Source organism: Dermochelys coriacea, chromosome 11 (assembly GCF_009764565.3).
Source record: "Dermochelys coriacea isolate rDerCor1 chromosome 11, rDerCor1.pri.v4, whole genome shotgun sequence".
NCBI classification, from domain to species: domain Eukaryota; kingdom Metazoa; phylum Chordata; order Testudines; family Dermochelyidae; genus Dermochelys; species Dermochelys coriacea.
This window is the reverse complement of record NC_050078.2, coordinates 43856411-43873284: the sequence shown is the minus strand read 5'-3', so window position 1 is coordinate 43873284 and position 16874 is coordinate 43856411. Positions and strand designations below refer to the sequence as shown.

Below are 16874 nucleotides of genomic sequence, written 5' to 3'. Positions count from 1 at the left end.
CAGGGACTCCAAGCGTTGCAGTCACGGAAGCGGGGAACCCAGCACACCGGAGCTTTGCCTGGGACGGAGTCCAACGGAGGGGCAGACAGTGTTAAAAAGCACTACACAAAAACAGCTCATGAATATAGAATTAGGTACTTCCCAAAGAGGGTGGCTTTCCACTACCTGGTGAACAGCCATGCAAAGCAGCTATGTCCCTCAATAAATAACTATATCCCACAATAACAAAGCAGCTGTGTCCTTCGGCTCGAGAAAGCAGAAGTTCCCTAGCTAGGCCGTAACAAAGTCTTCCACAGTTCCTTACAGATACCCTTTCTAAAAATAATATAATGCTGCTTTCCTTTGGAAAAGGGATGAATAAACTTTATAGATGTGTAAGGTTCAAAGGAACCCTTGGATCATCTAGACCAAGTCCCTGTTTTAGATCCAGTAAAAACAGTGAGAAGCTTTCAAGGTAGGGAATGTGTGGGGAGAAAATGAATGTGTGGTGGAGTTGCCATCTTTTGCTACTTGGGGAGAACCTTGGATCTGGGTTGGATTTAACTACTCACCTAGAGGTGTCAGATTCTATAACAATTATAGACTCCAGCTGGAATGTGTGTTAAAACTCCCTGTGGCTGCAGCAGGAGCAGGACTGGGTCCCCTTGAGATGTCCAGTCCCATACTAATGTCCTTGTCTGACAAGACCAGAATTACTAGTTATCATTTAAGTGTCAACAGTGTGCTCATGCTGTATAAGACCCTGAAGGAAACATGATCCCTGCCCTGATGAGCACATAATTTAAATTGAACATAATTGGCTTGACACAGATCTGATTTATGCTGGCTTCTGTTAACAGTGGAATGTCTGCCCAGATGAAGCTGTAGCAGCGCAAGGTACACTCAACACCAGGTCCTTTGCTTTGCGGACCCTGTTCAAATGCAGTTCCAGAAGTAAAGTATTAACTCAGGTAGAGGGGTATGAACAGTACTCCTGAAAATTTTGGGGTGCTTTCACCACTGGGCTCCTATGCATTATCAGCAAGTGAAAGCTGCCCTCCCCTTGTGGAAGTCCAGGTAATGAGTGGCAGTGTGACACCTTTTGGCACAAGGAAACATAAAATCCAGTACTCCAAGTGTGGTCCAAGAAATGCAGCATACAGTAGCATGTAAGTGTCAAATTGCTCTTTCATTGATTAGTGTCTCATCAGATTGTCCATGTTCTGTTCTTCATCAAAACTCACTCTGCTTCTGAATGAGTTAAATCTATATGGCCTTCCCTAGCTGGAGAAAGAAAAGTCTAAAGGGCTCTACTTTTAAGAGGTTGCTCAATTTTTTTTTGGCAGTCTAATTAAAACCATCAAGTGAACATCCCAGTTAGCAACGCTAAGCTTCTCTTAACCAAATGGCATTTTTCTAAGGACATATGGGACCATATATATATATATTTGACAACAAATTATACTGTTTAATACATACATCGCTGATGCATATATGCTTTATGAATGTAGGGAAATGCTCCTTTATGAAGGAGGGGAAGAACACAGTTCAACTCTTAAGTTACTGGGGAAAAATTCTTCCAAAGAAGTTGTCCTAAAGGCTACAGATAATATTAAGTTTATTTCAAAATGTTTTTATTGAAAAAAGCTTCTTTTAAAACATAAGTTATTGTTTGTTCATTACTCTGGAGTTATAAGTGTGAAATATTCATTACAGGGCCCTATGAAATTAATGGTCCATTTTGGTCAATTTCACAGTTATAGGATTTTAAAAATCATAAATTTCATGATTTCAGCTATTGAAATCTGAAATTCCATGGTGATGTAATTGTAGAGGTCCTGACCCAAAAAGGAGTTGGGGTGTGTGTGTCAAGGCTAATTCCCCATTCTGGCACTGCAAGTGCAGAAAGTGGGGGGGCTCACAAGGATTCTAAAAATTAATACTGGCCACTCCAGGTTTGTATTAAACTCCCAAGGTTACAGCTATTCTCTGACCTTGGATTGGTAGATGCTGCCACCACCCAAGTGCAGAACCCCTTTGAGAGCCCAGGAATCAGAGTAGCAGCCATGTTAGTCTGTATTCGCAAAAAGAAAAGGAGTACTTGTGGCACCTTAGAGACTAACAAATTTATTTGAGCATAAGCTTTCGTGAGCTACAGCTCACTTCATCGGATGCATTTGGTGGAAAATACAGAGGGGAGATTGATATACACACACAGAGAACATGAAACAACGGGTTTATCATACACACTGTAAGGAGAGTGATCACTTAAGATAAGCCATCACCAGCAGCAGGGGGGGGGGGAGGAGGAAAACCTTTCATGGTGACAAGCAAGGTAGGCTATTTCCAGCAGTTAACAAGAATATCTGAGGAACAGTGGGGGGCGAGGTGTGGGGGGAGAAATAACATGGGGAAAAAGTTTTACTTAGTGTAATGACTCATCCATTCCCAGTCTCTATTCAAGCCTAAGTTAATTGGATCCAGTTTGCAAATTAATTCCAATTCAGCAGTCTCTCGTTGGAGTCTGTTTCTGCAGTTTTTTTGTTGAAGAATAGCCACCCTCAGGTCTGTAATCGAGTGACCGGAGAGATTGAAGTGTTCTCCAACTGGTTTTTGAATGTTATAATTCTTGACATCTGATTTGTGTCCATTTATTCTTTTACGTAGAGACTGTCCAGTTTGACCAATGTACATGGCAGAGGGGCATTGCTGGCACATGATGGCATATATCACATTGGTAGATGCGCAGGTGAACGAGCCTCTGATAGTGGTTAGGCTGATGTGATTAGGCCCTATGATGGTGTCCCCTGAATAGATATGTGGACAGAGTTGGCAACGGGCTTTGTTGCAAGGATAGGTTCCTGGGTTAGTGGTTCTGTTGTGTGGTGTGTGCTTGCTGGTGAGTATTTGCTTCAGATTGGGGGGCTGTCTGTAAGCAAGGACTGGCCTGTCTCCCAAGATCTGTGAGAGTGATGGCTCGTCCTTCAGGATAGGTTGTAGATCCTTGATGATGCGTTGGAGTGGTTTTAGTTGGGGGCTGAAGGTGATGGCTAGTGGCGTTCTGTTATTTTCTTTGTTGGGCCTGTCCTGTAGTAGGTGACTTCTGGGTACTCTTCTGGCTCTGTCAATCTGTTTCTTCACTTCAGCAGGTGGGTACTGTAGTTGTAGGAATGCATGATAGAGATCTTGTAGATGTTTGTCTCTGTCTAAGGGGTTGGAGCAAATGCGGTTATATCGTAGCGCTTGGCTGTAGAAAATGGATCGTGTGGTATGATCTGGATGAAAGCTAGAGGCATGTAGGTAGGAATAGCGGTCAGTAAGTTTCCGATATAGGGTGGTGTTTATGTGACCATCACTTATTAGCACCGTAGTGTCCAGGAAGTGGATCTCTTGTGTGGACTGGTCCAGGCTGAGGTTGATGGTGGGATGGAAATTGTTGAAATCATGGTGGAATTCCTCAAGGGCTTCTTTTCCATGGGTCCAGAGGATGAAGATGTCATCAATGTAGCACAAGTAGAGTAGGGGCATTAGGGGACGAGAGCTGAGGAAGCGTTGTTCTAAGTCAGCCATAAAAATGTTGGCATATTGTGGGGCCATGCGGGTACCCATCGCAGTGCCGCTGATTTGAAGGTATATATTGTCCCCAAATGTGAAATAGTTATGGGTGAGGACAAAGTCACAAAGTTCAGCCACCAGGTTAGCCGTGACATTATCGGGGATACTGTTCCTGACGGCTTGTAGTCCATCTTTGTGTGGAATGTTGGTGTAGAGGGCTTCTACATCCATAATGGCTAGGATGGTGTTTTTAGGAAGATCACCAATGGATTGTAGTTTCCTCAGGAAGTCAGTGGTGTCTCGAAGATAGCTGGGAGTGCTGGTAACGTAGGGCCTGAAGAGGGATTCTACATAGCCAGACAATCCTGCTGTCAGGGTGCCAATGCCTGAGATGATGGGCCATCCAGGATTTCCAGGTTTATGGATCCGAGATAGGACAGATTCTTCTGCTAGGCTAAGAGTATAGTTGGATAGATTAACAATATTCCTTGGTGGGTTACGGGAACCACTGTTGTGGCTCCTTGTGGCATGTAGTAGTTTAGATAGTTTAGTGTCCTTTTTCTTTTGTAGAGAAGCAAAGTGTGTGTTGTAAATGGCTTGTCTAGTTTTTGTAAAGTCCAGTCACGAGGAAGTTTGTGTGGAAGGTTAGGTCTTTATGAGAGTATCCAGTTTTGAGAGCTCATTCTTAATGTTTCCCTGTTTGCTGTAGAGGATGTTGTTAATTTATCCAACTATACTCTTAGCCCAGCAGAAGAATCTGTCCTATCTCGGGGCCTCTCCTTTTGCCCCTCCACCTCCACAAACATGATACAGTTCTGTGGTGACCTAGAATCCTATTTTCGATGTCTCCGACTCAAGGAATATTTCCAACAGACCTCTGACCAACATATTAACCCACAGAGACCTTCCTACCAACACTACAAAAAGAAGGATTCTGGGTGGACTCCTTCTGAGGGTCGAAACAGCAGACTGGACTTCTACATAGAGTGCTTCTGCCGACATGCACAAGCTGAAATTGTGGAAAAGCAGAGTCACTTGCCCCATAACCTCAGCCTGCAGAACAAAATGCCATCCACAGCCTCAGAAACAACTCTGACATCATAAGCAAAAAGGCTGACAAAAGAGGTGCTGTCGTCATCATGAATAGGTAGGAGTATGAACAAGAAGCCTTCTACACCAACATTCCACAGAAAGATGGACTACAAGCCGTCAGGAACAGTATTCCTGATAATGTCACGGCTAACCTGGTGGCTGAACTTTGTGACTTTGTCCTCACCCATAACTATTTCACATTTGGGGACAACGTATACCTTCAAATCAGCGGCACTGCGATGGGTACCCGCATGGCCCCACAGTACGCCAACATTTTTATGGCTGACTTAGAACAACGCTTCCTCAGCTCTTGTCTCCTAATGCCCCTACTCTACTTGCGCTACATTGATGACATCTTCATCCTCTGGACCCATGGAAAAGAAGCCCTTGAGGAATTCGACCATGATTTCAACAATTTCCATCCCACCATCAACCTCAGCCTGGACCAGTCCACACAAGAGATCCACTTCCTGGACACTACGCTGCTAATAAGCGATGGTCACATAAACACCACCCTATATCGGAAACTTACTGACCGCTATTCCTACCTACATGCCTCTAGCTTTCATCCAGATCATACCACACAATCCATTTTCTACAGCCAAGCTCTACAATATAACCGCATTTGCTGCAACCCCTCAGAAGGAGACAAACACCTACAAGATCTCTATCATGCATTCCTACAACTACAATACCCACCTGCTGAAGTGAAGAAACAGATTGACAGAGCCAGAAGAGTACCCAGAAGTCACCTACTACAGGACAGGCCCAACAAAGAAAATAACAGAACGCCACTAGCCATCACCTTCAGCCCCCAACTAAAACCTCTCCAACGCATCATCAAGGATCTACAACCTATCCTGAAGGACGAGCCATCACTCTCACAGATCTTGGGAAACAGGCCAGTCCTTGCTTACAGACAGCCCCCCAATCTGAAGCAAATACTCACCAGCAACCACACACCACACAACAGAACCACTAACCCAGGAACCTATCCTTGCAACAAAGCCCGTTGCCAACTCTGTCCACATATTTATTCAGGGGACACCATCATAGGGCCTAATCACATCAGCCACACTATCAGAGGCTCATTAACCTGCGCATCTACCAATGTGATATATGCCATCATGTGCCAGCAATGCCCCTCTGCCATGTACATTGGTCAAACTGGACAGTCTCTACGTAAAAGAATAAATGGACACAAATCAGACGTCAAGAATTATAACATTCAAAAACCAGTTGGAGAACACTTCAGTCTCTCCGGTCACTCGATTACAGACCTGAGGGTGGCTATTCTTCAACAAAAAAACTTCAAAAACAGACTCCAACGAGAGACTGCTGAATTGGAATTAATTTGCAAACTGGATCCAATTAACTTAGGCTTGAATAGAGACTGGGAATGGATGAGTCATTACACAAAGTAAAACTATTTCCCCATGGTATTTCTCCCTCCCACCCCACCCCCCACCGTTCCTCTGATATTCTTGTTAACTGCTGGAAATAGCCTACCTTGCTTGTCACCATGAAAGGTTTTCCTCCTCCCCCCCCCGCTGCTGGTGATGGCTTATCTTAAGTGATCACTCTCCTTACAGTGTGTATGATAAACCCGTTGTTTCATGTTCTCTGTGTGTGTATATCAATCTCCCCTCTGTATTTTCCACCAAATGCATCCGATGAAGTGAGCTGTAGCTCACAAAAGCTTATGCTCAAATAAATTTGTTAGTCTCTAAGGTGCGACAAGTACTCCTTTTCTTTTTAGAGCCCAGGGAGGCGCACTTTGGAATTCCTTCCTGTAGGGTACCCTCAAGCCCTTTCACCCCTCCCCCGTAGGGAAGAGCTGAGAAAGAAAGAAAAAAGGAAATCAGCTATTGCCACCAGCTAATTAAACAACATATGCACAAACCTCTTAAGACCCAAACATCCAATTCTGTTCTTAAAAAAGGTAAATTTTACTAATAAAAAAGAAGAAAATACATTTGGGAACTCAGAGTATTGTTAGATATTAAAAGAGCAACTGCAAGGATTAAGCACCAAGAATAGCTTTCTTGAGGTCCATCTTAAAGTTTACAAACAAAACAGAAGCACCTGGGGTTAGCACAGAGGAGTCTATAAGTCATAAAGAAAGAAAAAGAGACTTGCTGGAGGATTCTCTGCACCTCCAAGTCTTTAAACCACAATCTGAGGACTTCAATAGCTCTGACATAGGTTTGAGGTTTTTTATAGGAGTGGGTGGGTGAGATTCTGTGGCTTGCGCTGTGCAGGAGGTCAGACTAGTTGATCATAATAGTCCCTTCTGACCTTAAAGTCTATGATTCTAAAATCTAATCACATCTTCCTAGACATTTCCTGATATACTTACATATCTGGGGTTTCAAATGAGTAGTTTCTAGGTATGATACTGAGAAAGGTTGAACAAATTTATTCAATTATATGGACTTTGTTTAATTATATCATCTGATCTAACCAAGGTTTTTAAAACTACAGTTTGAACATATGAATTGTTTTGGTATGTTTGGACGTAGCCTTAGAGTTTAACGAGAAGAATGGGCCTGTTTTGAACTGCATAATTGCATGTTTGGTGGAATCTCTGATAGCACCAAATGTAAGCCATTTTCCAAGTTTAAATGATTTCTAGGTTTTCTTTTCAGAGAAATTATTGCTGAAAACCCAGACCTACAGAAATAACTGGAAGCAAATGAAAGCAGCACTTTCTTATCTTCCTGAGTTCTTCGTAGTCTCCTTTAACAGCAATCTAGAATTCCTGGATTGTTAGATTTGAAATCTTGGTCTTCAGGAATTCTAAGAGATTTTCTTGAGCTGAGATACTTAGAATTGGAATGGAATCAACTGTTACCACGAATGGATTTAGAATTCAGTCAGTATCTAGAGATTTGTATTCAACTCCAGGAAAGTATTAATTAAAATAGGAATACAATCCAGACAAATTAGTTAACATTTGGTCTTTAATAACATTTTGATCACATTCACTCTCTCCTTTTTAAAAAAGTCTGAAAACATCTCAATAACCCCATTTCAATGTGGCAACTCCAAAGGTAAATTATCTTGAATCTCTTGATTTTCTCTTTCATATCTAGTATATTTGTATTCCGACCTTGAAGCATTACATTCAGTGCATTCAATTTGCAGATATGTCCACCAGGTAAGCTAACATAGTCAAAAAGTTCTCATTATATATGTAATCTACAAGGTCTATTAGCAGATGGAGGAAAATTCTGATTGTCTCACAATTCAAAAACAATTAAAATATTTTCCCATGTGACAACCACCTGACTTTACTCTGAAACAGAAGCTATGTGGTCAGAGCCCATCTCTTTGCATAGCATACTAAAACAATGTGTGTTCATTACATGGAATTTTAATAACTTTATCGAGGGCCTTCTATATTTCAGATTGCAACTTTAATGCTGAAGCTTGGCACTGAATCATGCAGTGTGTCCACATTGCTGCGTGTGCCATTTTCTTTACTCATACTACAATCCCCTTTGTCGTCATTGCTGCTGCCCCACACTGTACAGCCCTACCACAACCATAGCCCAGTTAAGATCTTCAGCCACTATGACTTTATTGAGGATCTTGCATGTTTCCTCATTGATTGTTTGGGTTGAGATTTCTTTGCAAAATAAAGGAGTTCTTCAACTGTTGTACCTGCTTGTACAAGCCTTGTGTAACAAACGCTGAGTCATATTGGCTATGACTGTGGATTTATCAAGCTGCAGTGCAAAATATTGACTCTTCTTCAAGTGGTCTATCAACTGGTCCTGAACATTTTACACAACGTCATCAATGCATCGATGGATGGTATTATTTAACATAGGAATGGTTTTCAGTGCGGTGAGTGCATGTTTACCTATCATAATTCTACATGTATATTGCTGTTGGAAGTGGAAGGGTCTCATAAAAAACATTTTGGCTGCAGAATTCCAAAGAACCTGTAAACATACTACCTTCACTTTGTGTGTACATTTATATCAGGGATGTGGTATACAAACCCATACTACGCTAGGCAAAAAGAGGTTAATGGCCTGTCCTGTAGACAAACTTAAATCAGCTCCCCATCACAATCTTCTGCCAGAAATTTCAAGCAAGGAGGGGGTGCATGTCAGCTGCAGTTAGTAATCAAAAGAGAACAGGCTAGAAGGGAGAACATACTGCCCTAGAAGAAGCTTAGTCATCAGATCTGGAGACTACAGTAAACTGGTGAGATGAGAAGCTTCCCCGGGGAAGGGAAGGCTTAGTCAATGGAATGTTAGACTACTCTCAAGGAAGTGACCAGAGCTCACTGAGGAAAAAGGAAAACCTAGATACAGCCAGGCTGTTTTTACTTCTGAGATTGATCCCATCACATATCCATCTTGGTCAACAGTTCTTTGTTGACTGTTTCACTAGTTTGATTTTGAGTTGAGGCATGTCCTACTTATGGGCCCCAACTGTAGTCAGTTGGTACTCTACTGCTGTGACACCCATGTGTGAGCAATAAGATTAGCTTTGAACATCTTTTGAGGCTGAAAGGAAGAGTTCCCTAGTGTCAGCAGCAAAGGCAAATGACTTGCAGAAGATCAGACACAGCATCCCTATTTTAATCTCTAGAGTGAACTCTTATATTGTGTTGACTAAATAAACATCATTGGCCTAAAAGGCTTGAACTCCTCCAGTTCGTTAATGCTATTGCATTTTTGAGTCCCTTCCCCCCCCAAAAAACTGAAATATATACATATATCAAACTGCACCACTGTATAGTTACCATTAACTTAACTGTACAGGTTTCAGATGGAGATCTAAAAAAGCTCTACATATGCCCTAGAGTAGGTTTTCTATATATGAAAGCATGACAATCTTAAAGTCCAATATCTCAGGCAATTCCTGGGTTAGACCTTCAGGAACCCTTAGGAAAGCACTGTCCCATAGTGTCATGAAAGCATCCTCTTAGAATCATAGTATTCTCTTATGGCAACTGTTTGGAGCCCACGTTATTAAATGATTGTACAGCTTCAACTCTTCAGCTCTTTCTGCTAAATCAAACAGCAGTCTATTTCAGAGACATCATGTGTTGTCCCTGCAGTCTATGACTAATATCTGCTAGAGAATTCTTTTTTGATAACTAGATGTAGGGCAATGGGATATAGTCAATGAACCACATATCAGAGAATAGCGAGAACAAGCACCCCATGTCCATTGATGTAAGAAATAAGCATTTGAACCACACAAAAGTCTTGTTCAGTGGTAGAAGAGATTTCTTAGATCATCTTGTATGTATATCACATGACCATAATAGATGAGAATACAGAAAAAAAGAGAGCTAATATCAGCACACCAAGTTTCCAAAAACAGAAGGTTGTGGGGATTTTTGGAGGAATGTTCAAAAGTGTTCCCATATCCTTTACATCTACAGATTTGCCACTTACCAGTGTTGTAGCAGCATTAATTTTAAAGAAGACTGAGGTGTCAAGTTTATGAAGTATGGATTAAAGTATTACAAAACCGGTCTGATAGTGATACATTTAAGGAGCTCAATGTATTTAGCTTAACAAGAAGGTTAAGGGGCGACTTGATCACAGTCTATAAGTACCTTCCTAGGGAACAAATATTTGATAGTGGGCTCTTCAGTCTAGCAGATAAAGGTATAACAAGATCCAAATGCTGGAAGTTGAAGCTAGACAAATGCAGACTAGAACTAGGGAATGAATATTTAACAGTGAAGGTAACTAACCACTGGAACAATTTACAAACTGTCATGGAGGATTCTCCATCACTTGAATTTTAAAATCAAGACAGGATGATTTTGTAAAAAAGACATGCTCTAATTCAAAAGGAATTATTCTGGGAAATGTTTATGGCCTGTGTTATGCAGGAGGCCAGATTAGATGACCACAATGATCCTGCATCCGGCCTTGGAATCCATGACCCCATCAACCTCAGGCAGAATCTTAGAGTCGTCTAGTCATTTTCTCAGAAAAGAGACAGATTGGTTGGAAGGCAGCATAGAGTGGAATTGGATTGCATAGCCAAACTGACCTACAGATCCATAGTGATTCTACTCCATGCCCCAAGAAAACATATACCATACTCCAGGATCAAACAGTTCACAAAGAAAGAAGAGGAAGGGTGGAAAGTAGATGTTAAAACACACTCTGGATCATTGGGCATAAAATCAAAGCAGACCTATTTTGATGTGCTTCCCATTACCCTGATATCAAGGTTGCTGTTTTAGGTACTGCAGATGGAAACCAGTACAAATAGGATAATGCCCTGGTATTGGAAGGCAGGTGATGTGAAGGACTTCTTCCTCTAAGTTGTAGGAGCCTCAGAGACTATCATTCTTCCCTAGCATCTTGGCTTTGAAGAGATGCTACCCCTCTGAATTGGAGATTCTCTTCATGAGCCTGAGCATCAGATGAAAAGCCTGATATCAGACTTGAAGCAAGACTAACAACTGAAATAGTTGGGCCCACTGCCCAATATTTCTGAAGCATCGTAAGTGACTTGTAAGACAAGTGAGTACGACACATCCTGTAACCACCAGCTCCTTTGATGTCATTTTCCGTTCTTCTGGAAAGTGATAAAATTGATATATCACCAGCTCCCAAAGCTGGAATTGGTATCTAACCATAACTGTTTTGTAGTTGGCAGGATGCTTGAGAAATAGTACTCCCTCTCCAAAAGGTCACACCCTGTTTGGCATCCTTGTCCAACATTACTTTTTCATCCCTTCACTAGTTGCTGACATTTCCAATGAACCAGGAGTGGGAAAAGACTGCAATTCCAGCCATAGCGACTGATATAGCAGTGAAAAAGCAAATCCCAGAGTCCAGGTTCCCAACTCCAAGAATACCCTGACTCTAGCCCTGGGGCATTTAGGGGCTGTTACCAAAATTATCTCAACAAATCTCTTTCAGCAGCTGTGTGGGAGAGAGGTAGTTTCTTGGGTAAGTAGGTACTAAAGGACATAGGGGTTTCTGGCTCAAAAATCAATGACTAGAATTACAACCACAAGAAAATGCCGCCTCTGAAAAGTATCTATTATATTTGCCAACAATTAGTGCACATACATACTGCACTAGTCAAAGCTTCTGCGTGTTTTTTCAGGAAAAGCTCCCAATTAGGGACAAGAGTAACAATTCACTCCAGCAATATATTAGCAGCACCTTAACTATACTTGTACTAATATGATTTACGTCTTTGAAGTTTTGTGCAGGCATAGATAACGTTAGTTGACTGCCTTTGAACCCCAACTTCCTCTCTTCATGTGCTGGTCATTTTTCACATTGATTACTGTGAGCTTCTCCTCTCTGGCCTCCCTGCATCTCAGTCCACCCTGGTCAAGTCTGTTCAAAATGTTGCTTCTTAAGTCATCTCCCTCTCCTCCCATGTCACTCCGCCTCCATCACCAGATCAAATTCAAGCTTCATTCTCACCTAAAAGGCTTTACCTAAAAAGTCCCTATTTACATCTCAGCTGTGCATTTCTTCTCTTCTCCCCCTTGTTCTTCTCATTCATCTCTTTCCTGATCTTTTTGTCTCGAGATATATATATATATATATATATATATATATAAATAATGTTCCTATATCTGTAATTTGCCCCCATACCTAGAACGTTCCCCATCTCCTTGCGCTCTACAAACCTTTGCTTCCCCGGCATGACCTCAGCTAGCTATTCCTCCCCCTCAATTTTGCTCAGCCTTGAACCCCATCAATATTCCTCTCTTGAATTATCCTGGGTCTTTTCCTCTTCTTCAGGGACGTTCTCTGGCCTCAAACGGCTCTGTGCGGGAAGTGCAGGTGTAGAGCACTTGCCAGCTGTTTCGTTTTACGGGCGGGGCGGGGCGGGGCGGGGAAGTCCGCGCGGCTGCTGTCAAGATGTGAGTGCCGACAAAGCCACCCAACAAGGTGCATTGTCTTTATTCCCAGGTTTACAGACCTGTAAACACGAGCACGCGTGCATCGCCCAGACGCGACGCGTGGGCCCCCCCGCCCCCTTAACGAAAGAACAACGCTGCGAAGGGCTCAGACAAGCAGGAACGGACGAGAAACACCTCAACCCCCACCCGCGCTTTCCCGGCTCCTCTCCGAGGCCAGGCAGACTGCGCGGCGGAGGGCGGGAGCCCCGGGCTTGCAGAGAACCGCCATCTCCCCGCGCCGGGTGCACACCCAGCGCTGCCCGGGTCCTGCGGGGGGCTCGAGGCGCCCGCGCCCGCGCCGCCCCGACGGCCGTTGGCACAGCAGCGACCCCGCCCCGCGGGCTGCAGCGGGCACCGCCCGACAGCTCCCCGCTTCGCGGCGCTCCCCTCTCACGTGATCCGGGCTCGGCGGGGAGAGGGGAGCGGCGATTGGCTGCGCGCGGCGCGCGGTGTTTGATGGGAGAGCAGCTGAGCGGTCTGCTGCCCCGTCAGCGGCGGCGGGAGACAGCGGAGGCGACAGCAGGATGCGCGGGGCAGGCTCGCGGCAGGTATTGGGGGCTCTGCTCGGGTACCCAGCGCGTCCCGGGGCTCTGCGCTGGCCGGCGGGGGGCGGTTCCGCAGGCGGCCCGGATGCCCGGTGATGGGTGGCCTCTTTGCCCCGGTCCTCGCTGCTCTGTCCTTGGCGGGGCGGCGCTCAGCAGCTGGAGCTTCCCCGCAACCTGCCTGACAGGCGGCCCCTCTCCCTGGCGCGCAGGCCTTGCGCCCTGCAAGGGCTGGGCTGGGGAAGGGGGGCGGGTCTCGTCGTGTTCAGGGGAGCTAGTTCCCAGTCGCCCAAGCAGCTCCCAGTGACCCGGGAGGCTGGGGGAGTAGGACAGGATAGCTACAGCGTGACAGGGCAGCTTGTTCTCCCTGCGCCCGCACACGAGAATTGTGCCTCGGGAAAGCCTCTATGGTTTTGTTCCTACTTCTGTGAAGTACGGAGCAGGTGGTACAGTGTTATGGGAACATGTTTCATAAGTGATTTTCAGACAAAAGGTAGCTGCGAGAGCTTACATTAATTTCCAGTACAGCTATATCAGTACAGGTAGCCTCACTGCAGCGTTGGTGTCTCTTGGACAGTCTGTTTTCATGAGCAACTGTAGAAAACTAGAGTGAAAAAAGTGCTCAACCAAGCCACTCCTTAATTCATTATCAAAAGCATAGCCTACTAAGGACCGTTTCGCCAACCCGAGTGACATGCCATTGTGTAGGGAAGTTCCCAGATCTGGCTCAACACTGTGAATCCAGTGAACTCCTTAACTGATCTCTTTTGAAGTCCAGATTGAGCCTAAATCTGTCTTTAAAATAAGGTTTTACAAAACTTAACACCATTAGTTATTTCCAATGACATTTAAAAAACTAATCAATAGAAAGATTTTTAGCAGATGTTCCTCTACGGGTTTGCAACCCAACACTGGTGCATGTGCTAATCTAGAAGAACCTGAAATTGAGAGGGGAAAAACAACTAAAATTAAATTCAGGAGTCTATTTTCATTGCTCAAACTGAGATGCAAAAACAGGCAGCCATAATGGTGAAAAACAGACTTGATTTTAATAATTTGTTTAGTAATTTAAGGTTTTTGCAACATAGGTAGATAAACTTATAAAAAAATTAACATTAGTCTCCAAGGTCTATCCATCCTGAAGCTTGTATTGTTTCAGGCTGTTCCACATCTAGTTGTCTTTTCTGCAGGGTTGGCTTTCTTGAATTAAAAACTTAAGATGATGATGATTTGCCAAAAATGCATGTTTAAAACTTAGACTCCTAAATCAACAACATAATATAGATTTAAGAACATAATTTAGGCACCAACATATTTGAACACATCAACTGTTTTTATGCAGTCTTGACTGTTTTTATAGTACTTGAAGATTTTTTTTTTTAAAAAAAGCTGGAATAAAGATCAAATCATATTATGTGATTCTAATTACAAAGCATTTTGGGGCTTTTTAGTCAAGGCTACGAGGATTATATTTTGTTAGTTAACGGTGTCTTTAAAAGATTTTATTTGGATTTAGAGAATGGAATCAACTGAATCAAGCTTCTGATTCTGGATCTGGCTTTCAAAATGGGCTTCCACTTTTTTCAGTTGTGGTTGTTGCATTGGCAATGAACTGCCAAGAGAAAGCGTCAATGAATTATGGGCGAAAATGGTTTTGTCATGAAGATTGCAAACAACTGTATATGTATACTATTGAAGGGGAAAAAATCCTTGCAATCATCTAATAAAATCTCTTACATACAGTTTTGTAAACTCTTAATAGTCATTAATCCCTTTGTATATTATCTGAATTGAGGTGACTTGAATCTTGAGAATATTGTGCATAAATGTTTCAGGTTGCAAAATTAAATGATCTAAACTTGTTTTTTGAGATCACCTGCATTTTACAAAACTCCTATTTATTATAGTTGTGGAGAAACCTGAAGCTGAAAAAGGACTTTCCATATAATTTTTGATACCATTTTTTCTTGAATGGCTGTTGGAAGGTCTGACACTTTTGTCATCTTTACTTTAAGGTTAGGGTTCTATATGAGTTCTAAAGTAAGACAAAATGCTCATATTTCAGTCTTACCTGAAGAAAGCAATCTGTGTAATTGCACAATTCTTGTTTATCAGAACACCAAATTAAGCATGCAAATATTCCTCTGATTTTTTGCTAGTTTTTCCTAGAGTTGTTTTGTATAGATGGGGCTTCATGCTCAGTAGTTGACTGTTCAACTTCCCTTAAAAATAAATAAATAAAGGAAAGAAAGCTTAACCTGAAACTTTCCTTTCTGCCTCATTCAGCCCTTTAATTTTCCCAACTATTCAGTTTTCACATAGATTTTCTTGATTACTATAAAGCAATGTGCAGAAGCTAGTTTCTCTGATTGAAAGGATACTGTCAACGTATTTTATCTCTCAATTTAGGAATTGACTATAAAATGTTTCCACATAACTTTTATCTTAAATGATAAGCTTTGGACATATAAATTATTGCTTTGCCGCATTGGGATAGCAAATACTGCACATGGTAACACAGTTGCATTTTCAGTAATATGAAGTGATGTTTATGGAAGTAGGTTCTATCACAGCACTGACCATCACTCGGAGTGAAAAGAGGAACTCTACTCATGCTAAGTGGAGACATAGAGAGGCGGAAATAAGCTGTAACTTGCTATTGGCAAGGGCATGAGAAGGAAGGAGGCCTAGGAAAGGGGAAGTTTTGTCATGATGGATATTAGGATGTTAATGGTGTGTGTGTGAAGTAGAGTGAGCAAGAGGCTCTTGGATATTATATTTATGGAGGAGCTGGAGGAAATCTGTCCTGTGGTTGTTTGTGAAAGAGCTGCAGAAGAAAGACATGGGGGAAGAAGAGTGGTACTGGAAGGGCTGGCAGCTAATGTACTTCATGTGCAAACCATAACAATGGGGAATGCTTAATCTTTCAAGTATAATACACGGCATATAAATAAAGAATAGTAAATTTACTTGCTTCCCTAATTTAGCTGTTCATATCAAATATCATTCCTTTTAAAAATGTCTGATTTTTCAGAATAGTACGTGTAAAGCAAATCACAGTTCTAGTCCATATGAACGTGTCCATACCCGCATTTTGGCAAGCCTGCTTTCTTTCACAGATATGTGCCAAATAAGTTTCAAAATACACAAGTGATACTAATAATGCCAAGTTAAATGTATACTGTTGAGATTGTTTGTGTCCTTTTAAAGAATGCAAACTTTCTGGTGAGTAATTAGACACATTGTAACTTAGCCCGTCTTATATGATTTTGCAACAAAAACAGCATCTCTTTTTAGAAGTGTTCAAGAGCAAAGTGTCTGCTCAGAATGGTCCAAACATATAATACATATTTGGCTTACACCGCCTTGCATGTGATTGCCAAGTAGATGTTATATAAACTTTAACAAAATGTTTTTTAGCATTAAGACAAATAGATTATTCTTTTATTATGGACTCTGTAGTAGTAGTAGTAGTAGTGGCTATCCACAGGGTAAATCTAAGGGACCCAGAAAGTATTTGTGCTTTTCCCTGTCTGCAACTCACCCCTCTTGATTAGTCATCTGGCAGCAGCAACGTTGATCTGTCCATCTTTTCTTTGCTTTAATTTGCAGTAGTTCAAATACTGATTTTTCTTAGCATCTTTAAGGATTGTTTTCAGAATCGTAAGACTTAACTGCATTCTCATAGTTCTGGCTTCCATGGAAATTTTTGGTTTTCTTAAATGGTGAAAGAGTTACTTAGCACTCGCTACAGCTAATTCTGCCGTGGCTATGTGTACTGTGTTATT

At 42.3% G+C, this 16874-nt stretch overlaps 1 protein-coding gene and 2 long non-coding RNA genes across 8 annotated transcripts in view; all 3 read left to right on the top strand.

Annotated features, from left to right (window-relative positions):
- LOC122458132 overlaps nt 1-8615 on the top strand; it is a 30457-nt gene extending 21842 nt beyond the window's left edge. The window contains exon 4 of the long non-coding RNA XR_006278012.1: nt 8037-8615. This is a non-coding gene — a long non-coding RNA (uncharacterized LOC122458132). The remainder of the gene's footprint in view (nt 1-8036) is intronic.
- Nucleotides 1988-6539, top strand: LOC122458133. The gene is made up of 2 exons (XR_006278013.1): nt 1988-2036; nt 6397-6539. It is a non-coding gene; the product is annotated as an uncharacterized LOC122458133 (long non-coding RNA).
- Nucleotides 8616-12937: 4322 nt separating the features above from the next.
- The window catches only part of LNPK (lunapark, ER junction formation factor), an 82215-nt gene continuing 78278 nt past the window's right edge, over nt 12938-16874 (top strand). For 2 of the 6 annotated variants that reach the window (XM_038422060.2, XM_038422058.2), the window contains exon 1: nt 12939-13092. Coding sequence is in view for 1 of the 6 variants with exons in the window: in XM_038422061.2 (XP_038277989.1) it covers nt 13069-13092 (24 nt within the window). In the remaining 5 variants the exon portion in view is untranslated. Of the gene's footprint in view, nt 13093-14602; nt 14729-16874 lie in introns of all 6 variants that reach the window. The other 4 variants (XM_043505370.1, XM_043505368.1, XM_043505372.1 and 1 more) reach the window with 4 other exon arrangements.